Source organism: Theobroma cacao, chromosome 2 (assembly GCF_000208745.1).
Source record: "Theobroma cacao cultivar B97-61/B2 chromosome 2, Criollo_cocoa_genome_V2, whole genome shotgun sequence".
Lineage (NCBI taxonomy): Eukaryota > Viridiplantae > Streptophyta > Magnoliopsida > Malvales > Malvaceae > Theobroma > Theobroma cacao.
In genome coordinates, this window is record NC_030851.1 from 9809935 (window position 1) to 9825075 (window position 15141).

A 15141-nucleotide genomic window follows, 5' to 3' on the forward strand; every position below is an offset into this window, starting at 1 on the left:
TTCTCCTTCATCCCTGGATGGTCAGAATGAAAACCGTGGAAGAAACAAATGGAACTCATGTTTCAACTCAAACCAGGTTTGGTTTTCAACTGTGTAGCTTCTTTATTGTATTTACATTTTATAATTGTTTGCCTCTGATTCCAAATAGAGATTAAAGATTCTTATAAAAGTTAATCCATATCTGGGTTCCCCTTTTTTTATCGAAAGGCTAGGGCGGAGCAATTGCACGTTGCGGTGGGAAGAAACAGAAATTCATCCACGTATATATAGGGCGTTGATCTGATTTCATCTTTTCACTCCCCTTGAGACTATCGTATTGGCAATTAAAACTCACTCAGTTCCAATCTTTTTTATTCTTTTTTTCAAATTATATATTAAACATTATTTCTGTTTTTTTTATTTTCAAAAAAAATTTCATATTTATTTTTACTGTTGTGATGTTAATATTTAAAATAAAATACTCTTATCTTTTAATTTTTATCATAATTTCATGTGAATTCATTAATTTTTAAAATAAATAATTGTTTTAAAAAAAAATCTTCTACCTGACACATAAAATTTATCGTTAGTCAATCGTTAATGTTTCTTTTAATTGTAGTAATATTGTAAAAATAATTTTACTTATCATTAATTTTAAAAATTATTATTATATATATTATATTTTTTATTTTTAAAATTTTTTTCTCTCTTTTGCTAAAACAAATTCTCTTAAGCCACTCCACGGCAAGCGGTGCTCTTCTGAGAACACGATCTGGTGTTCCTCAAAAAACGAGAGCACCGATCTAGTGCTCCACAGCGGAAGGAGAACATCTATATGGTGCTCCTAAGGGAGATTGATGCTCTCCCAAGGGAGGGGACCACCCTTGGGAGCACTAATCTGGTGCTCCCCACCCATGGGAGCATTAAGAGAGGAGCACTAGATTAGTGCTTCCCAGGAAACACCATTTGGTGCACCCTTCCCTTGGGAGCATCAGATCGGTGTTTTTTTCTTTTGGGAGCACTTGTCGTGAGGTGATCGGTCGACGAAAGTGTCATGGGCTAGTCACATTATTTGAAAAAAAAAATAGTATTTTTATTTTTTTTATTAACTTTTAAGTTCCTTTATTCATTTTGAAAATGATTGAATTCACGTGAAATTTGAATTAAAACTTAAACATCTAGGTATTCTATCCTAATATTTATAAAAAAATTAATATTTTATATATTATAATCAAAATAATTGAAATAAAGACAATCAAAATTTAAGGGAGGGATACGTCCATATCTCAACATATTTTAATTGACAGATACGTCCTCGGCTAAGTAGTTTAATTCCGGAGACGCCCTTTTCTCTCTGCCCCCAAGTACTGGCACTGCTAGCAGATGAGAGCGATCAGAGAAGCGACACGACGGCGATAATTATCGTAGATGTGGTAGACCCCACTAAGAATTTGCCAAGTGGAATCTGACGTCAGATTATCTTTTCTAGTTTAGTTCAAGGAGAGAATTATATGGGTTTGGCGGCCTTGGCTGCTGGCTGGCTGGCTGGCTCCAATAATAATAACAGAAGATTCAGTGCTTTCCTCCCCTTTCCCCTCACACGTTTTTACACTCTGAAAGGCGAAAGCCCTCAAAAATCAAATTCCAAACAGGGAAGATCCCTGGTAATTTCCTTCGATTCCTTAACCTAACATTTATTCACGTTATAAATAACATAAAATAAATCTCCACGGAACAAGTCAAGTCTCTCCTTTTACATCTCCTCTTTAAACGTTTTATACAAATTTCAGATCCCGAGTTAATGAACTAGAAAACTGTTTATTAATCCGAAAGCCCAAAAACAAAAGAAAAAAAAAAAAGGTTCCAAAGCAGATCTCTTCTAATTCATTTGCCAGGTATCTTCAAATATCTCTTTTTCAATCGAATTTCATCTTGTAATTGCAACGATCAACATCATTTCTTTGTTTAGCAAGCAAACGAATCTCTTTTTACTGTTTGGAATCTTCTTTGTTATTCTCGTTCTCAAACAGCGAAAATGTTTGTCAAAGCTTCCGCTCAACGGTTTGCCAAATACCGTTGAGTACATTTTTGCTTCTTTCTTTTTCTTGTTTGCAATGGTTGTGTTGTTGGTGTACATTTTTCGTGTTTGTTACAATTCCTGAGTTCGAATGTTATAATTTCTTTTAGTATTTTGACTTAAGCTTTGGAGAGCGTTGACTCTGCTAGAAGCTTTCTTTCTGATTTGAACTTTTTTTCCTTCTAATCATTTAAATATTGATAAATAGCTAACGGTATGATTGACAAGTAATTCAAGATGGTATAATCAATCTCATTGTTGTTATTTTTCGGTGAATGAGCTTCTGGAAATAAGATATGCAAGGACCCTAGATAACAAACCATATTATTCTTTTGATTATAATTAGTAATTTTTTTTCTTGCTGCATCATGGTTATGTTATTTTTTTAGCCGTTGTAATTTTCTGTTATGCCTTGATTTTGATGATCAATGATCATTTGATAAAGCAGTTGGGCTCGACAATGGCGGAATCTAACTCTGAGTCCGACTTCTTGAAGAAATTCTACATCCCTACATATATATTCATTGATGAAACAAAAATCTCTGATGTTCCCGATGCACCTGAATTTCCAGTGCTAGTTTTTATCAACTCCAAAAGTGGCGGTCAGTTAGGTGGGGATCTTCTTAAAACATATAAAACTGTCCTCAATGAACATCAGGTACTTCTAGTTTTGTACGATGCATGCTTGGATAGTTGCTTTGATGCTGATCTTGGTCTGACTATTTTTCAGGTTTTCGATGTGGAGGAAGAGGCTCCTGATAAGGTGCTTCGTAGAGTTTACATCAGACTAGAAAAGCTGAAACAAGAAAACGATGAATTTGCCACAAAGATTCATGAGAACTTAAGAATAATTGTAAGTTGAGCCCGATAACTTACAGGCCTATCTTTCTTGCATGAGGCTATAAATAACAAGGACCTGCAGTTCAGGTATTGTTAGTTTTTTGTTTGTCACCTTACATGTAAATTGATCTTTAGGTTGCTGGTGGTGATGGGACAGCTGGCTGGCTTCTGGGGGTCGTCTGTGATCTTAAATTGCAGCATCCACCTCCAATTGCTACAGTTCCTTTGGGAACTGGTAACAATCTGCCATTTTCGTTTGGCTGGGTAAGAATCTGCTTGCTTTTATTTGTTGTAATCAAGTAACAAAATGAGGGTTAAACTGTCTTGACATGTTTTCTTACATAGAACAATCTAGGAGAATGAATAAGTGGCCATGCTGTCATCTTTTGGGCACAACATGCTCTTAGTTGGCTTGGTAGTGTTTGAATTTTCTACATCTCAGTTTCTTTTCTTGTTATCTTTTCTAATATGGAGCTGAGCAAGTTCACACTCTAGTCAAACAATATCCACAGAGCCCTCTGCTTCAGTAAAATTTTTGAATGTTTGCTGAACGTTCTTCCAATTCTTGATTGGCACTGCAATAGACCATAGGAATTCGACGGAGCTCTCTTTATCATAAATAATCTCCATCACATTTACAAGCTATTCAGTGCTTGTCTAACTTGCAGTTTTCTAAATTACAGGGAAAGAAGAATCCTGGGACTGATCGTAATTCTGTAGTGTCATTCTTGGAACAAGTAATGAAAGCAAAGGAAATGAAAATAGACAAGTAATGTAGTTGACATACTCCTCCTCTCTCTCTCTCTCTCTCTCTCTCACACACACACACATGCTTAATGTGAAGTAAACCTCTTGTAGAATGAGGAACTCCCTGCTTTGGCATAGTGCTGATGTAGCCAAATTGTGGTTTGCATATCCAATTTTAGTGAAATGGGGCTTTGTCTTGTTAAGTGATGCAACATACTCCATCTCCTCTACCTGGTTCTTGTGTAAATTTTCTTGTACGTTATTTGATCACATAGAAAACACACCTGTTTAGCCTCTGACCATGCTCGAATGTGCTAGGAAGTATGCAGTAAGGAAGAATCACTATCTATAAATAGAAAATCCTTCTTGTGTAACTTCTAAATGGAAATAAGTTCCATGAAAAAATGTGCAACTTTTCTGACAAAACAAATTTTCAGGGAAAGATGTAGGATCTGAAAACAGAGTTCATTACTACATAACTACATTACCAGAAGAACTTATTATTTTTTTCCATCATTTTCACAAGTATTCTCTTTTAGGAGGCCAGAATATTAAGAAATATTGCAATGCCATGCTGCTTAAATTGCAAAGTGCAATTTGTAACTACATTACTGCATTTTTTTCTCACTTGTGTTTATCAGTCTCTAGATCAATATAATATTTCATTTTGCAAAAATATTCTCATTGCAACATACATCTAAATGGTTTTTTCAATTAAATTATAGGGTTGACTAATATAAATTTTTTTTAGCATTGGTTCTTGTGGTTGAATTTTACTATAGTTACTGATATATGCATTTTTGTGCTTCAGTTGGCATATTCTCATGAGGATGAGAGCTCCAAAGGAAGGTTCCTGTGATCCTATTCCACCTCTTGAGCTACCACATTCTTTACATGCATTCGGTCGTGTCTCATCAACAGATGAACTCAACATGGTAACACATTATACCATTACCACTTGTAGCTTCTTAGAATCTTTTCTGTCTTACTCTCTGTATTTTGCAATCAAGTAACCGTATGTTTTCTAAACCTTGAGGCTATCTCTTGTAACTTACAAGTGAAAACTTCAAATACCTTTTTCTTTTCTAATGTTTTTTATTATTTTTTTTCACTTCATACATTGAATATTTTCAGCAGCACATAATTCTTCTTGGAGCCTTAGGTCTAACTTCCAGTTAACATTCTCTACCTGTCTTAAGATTTATAAAAGAATGTCAATAGGTGTAATGAATCATTGAAACATATTTTGTATTGTTTTGCATTCTTATATAAAATTGTTTTGCTCCACAGGAAGGTTACCACACATTTCGTGGGGGGTTATGGAATTACTTCAGCATGGGTAAGAGTGCTTTCTCTGCACAAGTATTCAAACTGTTATGTTGCTAACCTAAAGCTATCTTAATCTTCTTATGAAATGTCTTATAACTGTGGATGCCTTTAAAGTGCATTTGTTTTTGGTAATGATAATCTAAAGTGCAACTTAATTATATTTCTGATATCATAAATTAACCTTTTTTCTTAATTCCTTTTCCTTTCTGTTTCCTAACGTACATTGAACAATTGTAGTAAGGAATATATGATATTGTAGAAGATATATTGAACAAAAAATTTATAAAATGTGAGGCTTCCTTATGTGCCCAGCTCCATTTTCCATCTTGTTGAACTATTGTTCGAAATTCCAAGAAATGTGGTTTTTGAGTCCTTTTGTTTCTTTTACAAAGTTTATTTCTTTACTATCTTACAATCCCATTTTTTCTTTTTTGGGCCAACTGGTTAGGCTAAACAGATGGGAAGTTACCCTCCCCCTTAATGTAAGCCCCCTCATCCCTAGCGAAGGTAGGATTTTATCTGAAGTCCTTGGTGCAACCACCAAAAGACTTTACCAGCTATGCTAGTTAACACTTTCATTACTATCTTACAATCCAATGTAAGGAACAGATAGATAAATTTCTTTATAACATAGTTTGCCCGGGTTTGTTTTTTTTTTCATTTTCAAACTTTTAAAGAATTTATAGCATCCTCCGAAGTATTGCAAACTCTTACCCTCCTGTTATCTGGTTTACTCAACTTTGTTTCTAAAATGGCAAGTTATTGCCTGGTTAACCTCATTAATATTGTTGTAATGTGTCTGCAGGAATGGACGCTCAAGTATCTTATGCTTTTCACTCTGAGCGAAAGCTGCATCCAGAAAAATTCAAAAACCAGTTGGTTAATCAGGTATAGTTCTGTCATAATATCATCTTCTTTATTTATGATTGATGTATGAACACATGCAGTCAAATGATCGTGGTTTTCCCAAGGATGTTACATGATCGATCGCTAGCTTATATTTTCATGATGGACTTATTCTCTTACAACTTTAATTACAATCTTTTTCAAGAATTAATTATGTTACCATCTGTAACTGAGAAAATGGTTAGTAAATTTTTCAAAATACATAACAATTACTAAGAAATTGAAGGAATTAGAAACTAAACACAATACCAGATAGATTTGGTGCTCTTGTAAAGTGCATGTGGCCAATTTTCATTGGATGACGGCGTGAGGATATTAAAATGCTAGAAGATGCTGTTGATTTAATAATTAATTACGATGTTAGTCTGTTGCATTGTTTTGTCAAGAATGCACATTGTAGGTGTGGCATTGATCTGCTGTCCAAACTGTGATGATCAACTTATAGGCAAGGCCCTACTTGTGGAGTCGGTGTGTAATCTAAGTTGCTCAGTTGATTAGCGTGAGAACTAAATTCAAAGAGACAGGGCATTGATCTGCTGTCCAAACTGGGATGATCAACTTATGGGCAAGGCCCTACTTGTGGAGTCGGTCTTCTAATCTAAGTTGCTCAGTTTATTAGAGTGAGAACTAAATTCAAAGAGACAATGAGACACTTTGTTTAGCACAATCTTGTGAAGCATTGAAAAAGAAATTTGAAGCTGCCTAACGCATAAAATTTGATATTAGTCTGGCAGGCTGCAATCAATGGAGCTCTTTAGTTTTCATTTGCAGAGTTTTTACCTAAATTTGAGCTAGTTGAATGTCTATTAAAACACAGCAACAGCAGTACTTTAATTAGCTTTTTTGGTTTTTTTCATTTGATCCTCAAAAATTTCAACCTTCTGCATAAAAGTACTAGCTTTTATGAACTCCTTGACAATGTTTTCAACAATTTTTCTTGAAAATTTAATTCAGATTTATTTGCTACATAATGACTACTTTAGTTATGGAATATATACATATTTGTATGCATGTGTATCTTTGTGTGTGTGAGTGTGTGTCTTATTCTGGATCTTGCTTGTCTTTTGATACTGACATTTTCTGCTTAGGAAGATATGTTGGTTACTGAATTTTTCATGTTCTCCTACTTTCTTTCCAACAGAGCACCTATGCAAAGCTTGGTTGTACACAAGGGTGGTTTGCCGCTTCTATGTTTCATCCTTCTTCAAGGTGAGCTTCGTTGCTTGATAGTAAAAATTTTCCTTTTTCAAATCAAAGATTAGGCTCAAGTTCAGGTTTCATGCATTTTCCTGTCACTAAAACTTGGCTTGTTTTCTCTAATGAATTTCTTGATAATGGAAAATAAAACATAAAGTCAAAAGAACAACCAGGAAAGCTGAAGGTGTAGGAGTTTATAATATGTAAAGTACTTATGTGTTCCATAATATACTACCTTCTGCTGTGTCAAACTGGCATTTTAGTCTTTCATTTTGAGATAAATTGCAGCACATGGAGAATGTCTTTTATTATTTCAGGTCCTATCAGTTGGCTAGATTCAACAGAACATCTCTGATCAGATAATTTTAGCTCTTTTGCTTAGTTTATTGAAAATTTTATATGATCTTGAGCTACAGGAATGTTGCTCAGCTTGCGAAAGTGAAAATCATGAAAAGACATGGTCAATGGCAAGACCTCCACATACCACACAGGTAACTTGAACTTGGTCTTATGCATTTTTCTAGCTTTAGACCATTCATATTTGTGCACGTTTGAAAGAAAAAGATTTTGTGCATATCAAACATCACTGTTACACAATTTAAAAGGAAAAACATAGCAAATAGGGTTTAGATGATGATTATAAATGTCTATCACAATTCACAAGAAGCATGTGCTGACAAGATATATAGCTCATCTCTTGCTTCTATTTCTTTCCCACCTAAATCTATTGAAGTTTTTACTAATATGCATCATTTAATTGAGGAAACAAATATTATATTGACTACAAGTTATACAATCTGCGTATTTTCATTCAAGAAGTGATTAGTAGAGCATTTCAATTGACTTGATAGTTAGGGCAACTGATTCTATTATCTTTTACATTTACTTATTAATGTTTGTGTTAGTAAATATTGATAATTCTCATTATTGATAAATTGAACAACTGAACAAGTATAAAAGAGATTAATGAACCTAAATGGGAAAAAAGAAAAGGCCTAACAGTACACTGGTGAAAAGAGAAAAGAGCTCACTGTCCATGACAGTTTTTCTTTGGTTAAGAGATGGTTATTGCAAAAATTGGCCATGCTATATTAAGAAACTTCCAATACCACAATTTTTGAATAAGCTTCGAGAACATTATAGACATTGACTCCTTCAATGTGGTTGTCTTGGTTTATGGGACGTAAAGATGTCTCTTTCTTCCATCATTCATGCTTTGTAACAATGAAAAAATTGTTCAGAGTTCTTTGTGGGTAGAACCATTAACTGTTACTTATTTCAGTTTTTTCTGCTTAATTTCCTAATATTGTTTTCACTGTGGTGACTCATGGGTGCCTCTAATATCTTTCCCCTGTGTCCCCTTTCTCCTTAATTTTAAACAGCATAAGGTCAATCGTGTGTCTCAACTTGCCCAGCTTTTCTGGTGGTCTAAATCCTTGGGGAACGCCAAGTGGCAGAAAACTGCGAGATGTTAGTTCCTATATATGTCATTTGGTTAATTTGACAATGGGGTTTTCTATTTGATTTAAGCAACATCAACCGACTTCATGAAATATGGCTTTTTGCTTATCAAAATCTGATGAAATATCTCTCAATTGACTCTACAGAGAGACTTCACTCCACCTTATGTAGATGATGGCCTTCTGGAAGTTGTTGGTTTTAGAGATGCTTGGCATGGGCTTGTGTTGCTGGCTCCAAATGGACATGGAACTCGTCTGGCACAGGTAATGATTAAAGAAAGCATAAGCCAGTAGCCAAACCTCCCTTTTCAAAGCAGAAATCCATGGTTCAAATCTCTGTCCTCCAAGCTATGGAAAATATTTTATTAAAAGGAATTTCTCGAAGCAATGATTTTACTTCTCCCCTATATTTTCCCTGCATTAATACGAGGACCTAGTCACGTGTAAAAAGTTGCAGGACGGAAATTAGTTAAATTGATCTAAATGCTAAATAATATGTATATGAGTAGGTGTAGGTGCGCATGAGTATATGTTTACAAGTATTGTGGTTTGACTGATGTAAATCTCTTTATGCGTTCAATTCAGTATTTTCACTATACATTATTTGTTTTGTCATGGCAACTAGGCACACCGAATCCGCTTTGAGTTTCACAAAGGAGCTGCTGACTATACATATATGAGGATTGATGGGGAACCCTGGAAGCAACCACTGCCAAATGATGATGATACTGTTGTGGTTGAAATTTCTCACCTTGGACAAGTCAACATGCTTGCAACCCACAATTGCCGGTCTAAAAGTGTCCGTGATCCCTCATCAACCAGTCATCACAACGGCGAGGAAAATGGTAGTGATGAAGAAGACTCCAGAAATGAGGCAGACGGTTTTGGGAAATTTGGGGCAGCGGACACGTTCAAGATCCCAGATGAGGTTGATATTTCTCAACTTAGTTAGAACATTTAATATTTCATTTGTCGCGGTCATCTACTTATCATGGGGTTCAGTTCTATAAAGGCTGCCATTCATATTTAAATTGTTGTCCAACTTAATGAATGAAGCCGTTATCTAGGGGACCTTTACGTCTTAGTGTATTCTGGTACTGACTGGGTAAATTTAATTTTGTGGCCATAAGCATTAAAAACGTCTATCTGGAAATTTTAAAATAAGGATTCCTAGCTAAATAGACAAATGGAAATACGGAATCAACCTCCCACCATTTACAGATCGAAGCTTGTGATTGAGTATTAATTGGAATGATAGTTTTATGATGCCATAAGTAATTGGGCTATGAACAAATGATACATTTGGACTGTATTTTGGTAATACACATATGGGATGTATCTCAACCACCAAATTGAAAACAGTAGACAAGTGGATAAATTGTGCCTAAACCATGGAGGTTACGGCTTCTACCTCAGCGCAAACAAAAACGGGATTCAAGTATCACAAAAGATGGTAAGCACATTGCGAGCACGTACACAAACCAAATTACTGGCCCACGTATTGGTATTCGCCCAAACATTTTTTGACTGCCTCATTGGCCTTCTGTGATTCTGATCTTTCTTCTCTTTTCTTCTTCTCCCTGGAGGTCAAACATTTCATCATGTATAAGAATTCAGCAACCAAAAAAAAAAAAGAATTACATAAATAGCTTACGCTGACATCAAAAAAGCCCCTATAATTTTTTAAATTTCTCAAACAAGCTCTTCTCTTTCTATTGTACTCAATTAAGCTTTCAAAGTACTATTTTAATTTAAGAAAGCCCTTCGTTTGCAAGAAAACCACTAAAAATTGATTATTTCTGCCACGTCAACACCTACATGGGTGTTATCTTTGCCAAATGAATATCCATGTGGCAAAATATGAAAATTTATGTTGAGTTAGCGCTTACATGACATGTAGCATTCACATACATCGCATGCCATGTCAGCGCCTACCAACCTCTTTTTTTGCCACGCAAGTGCCAACGTAGATGTTGACTTGATAGAGATAACAACCATATACAAGTTGACATGGCAACAATAATGAATTTTAGAGGCTTTCATGCAAAATAAGGACTTAAGAAATAAAAGTAAGCCTTTAAGAGCTTAGTTGGATACAATAGAAGTATAGGGCTTATCTAAGAATTTTGGGATATTACAGGAGCTTTTTTAGTATTTTAGCCAATAGCTTAAAATTGATTAGCAATGAATCACACCTGTAAAGCAAAGAGCATTTCAAGTGCATCCAAAATTTGGAAAAGATCCAAAGTGCAGAACACATTTAGAACTGAAGGTACCAAACTGGCTGCTCTATTCACTTTCAATACTGATTTTCAGGTATAAGACAAATTGGAGCAAGTTTGACACCCAGGCGTTTTCTTATGTGGTTGTACTAGCATGGTAACTTTGATATGCCAAGTGTTTACTTATTTTCTCCCAATTTGCAATTGGTCTACAAATTGATGTCCTTGCAGGAGGTTCATATCCAAAAATTGGTTGTTAATGCTTCATATCTAAAAAGTTGGCTGTTCTTTCGAAAGGTTCAATAGCAAGAATTACAGTGTAAATGCTCTTGCTCGGAGTAATTATATCTGTTAAACTTAGGCAGCACAGACCACAGAGTAGGCAAAAGAAATAGAGTATGATACTATGAATTAGAAGAAGCTAACTAGGAGGAGAGAATTTACCTATCAACATACTCCTTAAGCAACTCTTTCGCTTGAACCAGCTTTGAAAGCAGATTCCTATACACGTCAAGATCCCGATCCACACTTCGTTTGTTGATATTTAAGGCTGCACAAAGCTGTTGTACAGATGTCATAAACTAAAATCTCGGTGCAGTTGTTCCTCATATTTTATCATTGCAAGTTTCATTCTGTGATATATCCAGTTCTGTTGTCATTGCTTTTTCTATCCCTCAGCTTCTTGCAAATACAAGTAAAGTTCATGGTGATTCTGGTGAATGCTTAATTGATTGAATGGTTGCTCACTTATCCTACAATAGTGTCTTAGGCCTGCCCCTGATAAATTCTACTACTTGTGCTAAGGTGCAAGTAAATCAGAACTTAGTCCAACAATAAACCAATAGATAGAAGGCAAGCAGGATCTAACCTTTTCTAAAACTGTAGGTTCAGTTGCATTGGCCAGCTCTAGAAGACGAAACAACCCAACAGCAAAGAAACGGCTATAGCTGAAACTCCCCTTACGCCCAGCTCTTTCTGCAATATCTTTCAGTATCGCCTCAACTTCTCCATCTCTTGACGAAAACTCAACTAGTGAGCTGGAAGTTTGAGAACGGGCCCACTCTTCCAACTTCTGCGCATCAATTCTGTAGGGCACAACATACAGAAAAAAGAACATTATATAGAAACCAACTTCTCAGTTACGTCAAGATTTAATGATTCAATAAAATGCAAGCATTCTAAGGAATACAATCCCAGTTTCATAAAGAATACCATAGTTCTGATCTTGGAACACATTTAACTTCCTAAACAGAAATAGTTTGGCATAACATATTCGGTGCAATTTGCTTGTTCGTTTTTTGTATTTCTGACAGAAAATTCCCTAATCCATATCATGAATTTCAAGCCATGCTAGTTAGTAGATGCATCTTTGCTTGGTAAATGAAGACATGGAAACTCGACAGACAAACCTGTACTGTTGGGGGTCCTCTTTCAACGCTTTGATGTAAGCTTGAAAGATGGCATCTCGATCCTCATCACTTGGATATCCTTCCATCAATTGATCATATACCGTGACGAAACCAAGGGCGAAAACGGCATCATAACGGTACGTCCACTTGTACCTCATCAAATGTTGCTGCACAATCAGCTCCTGCAAGACCGTGTTGTACACACTTGGGATGGGTCGTTTATATGCTTTCAAAAAATTCAACTTTGTTTCAGAGACAGTTGGGACATCTGAAAATCAAACTCAAAACAGACAAGCAAATCACCTGTCAACAAAAAGATTTAAAAAACCAATATACATAATGTATCAAAAATTTAATTTTTCTTTTTGCCAATTCATGCTTATATAAAAATCCATATCAATTTTAAAATAGAATAATCTCTATAACTCAATTGGTGAAGTCAAGTTCCAGCATTGCAAAGGAAAAATAACTAACCAGTAGCAGCACACATGCAGTGAACAACGGAAGGAGAAGCGGAAGCCGAAGCTCGAACACCGACGGAATGATATAAGACACTTGTACGGAAACGCAAACCTTCAAAATTGGAAGCCAAGTAACGAGCCGATGGGACATTGACTTTTCTGTCGCCGGAAGTTTGACCAATAGCCGATAAAGACAGTGAACTAACTGCAGCCATTAGTTTTTTTAAAAAAAAAAACAAAAAAAGCTATCTGTTTATGTATTATCGCCTATATATCAATATACGAAAAAGAAGGCAGATTTTTGGGAAAGCTTGGGTTTTGGAAACTTGGGAGTTTTAAGGTTAAACCATAATGGGAACCTGTGAAGAGAGGTTTTGGTTTGGAATTGAAGGGAAAGGGAGAAAAGAGAGGCTTATCCAGTGTTAGAAGGAAATGAGGGATTTTTGTGAATTTGGAGAGGAGCTCGTGAGCTTTTGACACGTGGTCATTCGTTACTTGTGTTCCTTTTTCTCTCTGACTTGTGTGGTTTACGTTTCCGTGACAGGGAAAGCCTTTGCAAAGATTGTTTCTTTTCTTGCATTTTCACTCTCCTTGAACGCTGCGTTTCGTTTAGCACAACTGAATATCTGAATGGCTTTGCAATTTTTACAGAATTTCCATCTGAAAAGGCCAATTTTACAGTCCGGAGTAGACCTTTTATATGAGTTAGACAGATGCTTGAGCGGCTACGCTACAAACAACCTGATGGGAAAGGAAGCGTAGAAATGGGAGTCACCAGTTTGGCAAGCAAACAAGGATCAATTTTTAGATTGACTCAACTTCCTCTGTTAGTACCTCTCACGGCCTGATGGCACATGGCCCAGTGTGGTTTATCTTATTTAAGAGAAGATAAGATTTTGGCAAAAGGAGTGCTGCATAATAATGACATTTCTCTTGCTTGCCTGCTCAAATGGCAAACTGGGCTGCTGGAGCCTGGATGTAAACTATCTGATACTAGACAACAGTCATCTTGTTTAAATTCCTATCAACTCAATCAAATCTTGAAGCGTGGGAGTACAAAACTCTTCCTGGGCTTCATTATCTATATTCACTCCAGTTTGCAGAAATAACTCTTGTATAAACAAAGCACTAATTAACACCACCTTAACAAAGATATCTTCACATTTAGAATTTGCCTGAAAATCTCACCTCAATCTCAATGGTAATAAATTGGATTGCAACACCAAATGCAACTTTTTATGTTGTGGCTATTATTAAGTCTTTCAGTCAAAGTAGTAACCAAAAAACAAAATGCAAGTCGCACCCCAGTATTATGTGTCAGTCTTATCTATCTGATCAACGTGTCAAGGTTATTCATCTACTCACATGCATATATGCCTTCTGCTCCAATGTCTAAGAAAGGAGCGTGCAAGGTATCTTTCGCAATCTGTAATAATTCTAACTATATGTTTTTCTTTTTCTTACTTTAACAGCAAAACAGGGGGAATCAGGAAGAAGAGAGAAGGTACATATTGGTGAGGCAAACAAAAAAAAAAAAGAAAAAGTGGGAACCGTGTTTAAATCAAATATAATAGAGAGTTTCCAGGAAGATTGAGATGGGATAAAGGGATTCATTTTAACTTTACTGGTTTCTGTCTTTGTAATGGAATCTAGCCACTAACATACATTAGTACCTAGATCCCAGGGCAGAGTTGCCCTTGCTAGTCACTTCTCTGTAACAGTGTAGATACTCAGGAAAAACTAAAGGTAAGAGGCCATAATAAGCGCAATAATAAACAAACCAACTGATGCTTTTGTGGGGAAAATCCATTTTGCGAGGTAGAAAATTAGAGGATGAAATGTTTACGGTAGTTAGCATGTGATGCAAGTGGATTATTCACTTGAAGCAGGGTTCGAGTGAAGTTCAACTCTACACAATATAAAATTTTGATGGAATGGATTTCGCCAGGTGGATTAGTCAGATGAATCAGATCTTGAATGGATTAATCTAATTGCTCCATCATCCATGGCAGGTGGAAACTACCTTAATAAACATCTTTTTCTTCTCAAAAAACCACAAACCACCAAGGTAAAACTGGCATCCTTCCCCAGATGTTGCTGGTCTTTATATACTGAATTTCGTTTCCAGGCTTTGAGTCTGCAACTGCTTCAGGTCTTTAGCCTGCAACTGCTTTCTTCTACAGATGTTTCCTAAGGCAAATCGAAGCAGTGTAGAGTGCACAGAGTATTTGTACATACAGTATGTTCCCTTCTTTTTTGTTAATTTTGTACAAAAGTCTTCCTTATTGTACATCATAGTTGCCTGTATAATAGGTTTCTGCCTCTCTTGTGTATTATCTCAAAGAGTTTTTAAGTGGAAATGTAATTAATGCTCAAGTCCTCTTTAGCACAGCACATGATCTTGATTGCTCAGATTTGTTACATCAAGGGTATAAAAACTAAAACAATAGTTTGGAAATAAAAGAATGGACAAGAACCATCACTTGGGCCCCAAAAAGTAAAGTGCATAGCTTT

At 35.8% G+C, this 15141-nt stretch overlaps 2 protein-coding genes across 4 annotated transcripts; one reads left to right on the forward strand and one right to left on the reverse strand.

Moving 5' to 3' along the window:
• Window positions 1521–9678, forward strand: LOC18608614 (diacylglycerol kinase 5). 3 transcript variants are annotated; one of them, XM_018115614.1, is made up of 13 exons: window positions 1521–1874; window positions 2502–2714; window positions 2787–2909; window positions 3032–3160; window positions 3580–3665; window positions 4455–4578; window positions 4934–4982; window positions 5778–5860; window positions 7020–7087; window positions 7492–7566; window positions 8458–8545; window positions 8683–8799; window positions 9161–9678. In XM_018115614.1, exons 2-13 carry the CDS (start codon window positions 2517–2519, stop codon window positions 9485–9487), a joined length of 1467 nt encoding a protein of 488 aa, XP_017971103.1. In that variant the 5' UTR covers window positions 1521–1874; window positions 2502–2516; the 3' UTR covers window positions 9488–9678. The 3 variants fall into 3 exon arrangements, with proteins under 3 accessions (XP_017971103.1, XP_007043463.2, XP_007043464.2); XM_007043401.2 differs by having other exon boundaries at window positions 2505–2714; XM_007043402.2 differs by having other exon boundaries at window positions 1561–1643; window positions 2505–2714.
• On the reverse strand, window positions 9750–13071 carry LOC18608615 (protein THYLAKOID FORMATION1, chloroplastic). The gene is made up of 5 exons (XM_007043403.2): window positions 12641–13071; window positions 12167–12434; window positions 11626–11842; window positions 11202–11317; window positions 9750–10115 (listed from the first exon to the last, which is right to left on the reverse strand). Exons 1-5 carry the CDS (start codon window positions 12840–12842, stop codon window positions 10022–10024), a joined length of 897 nt encoding a protein of 298 aa, XP_007043465.2. The 5' UTR covers window positions 12843–13071; the 3' UTR covers window positions 9750–10021.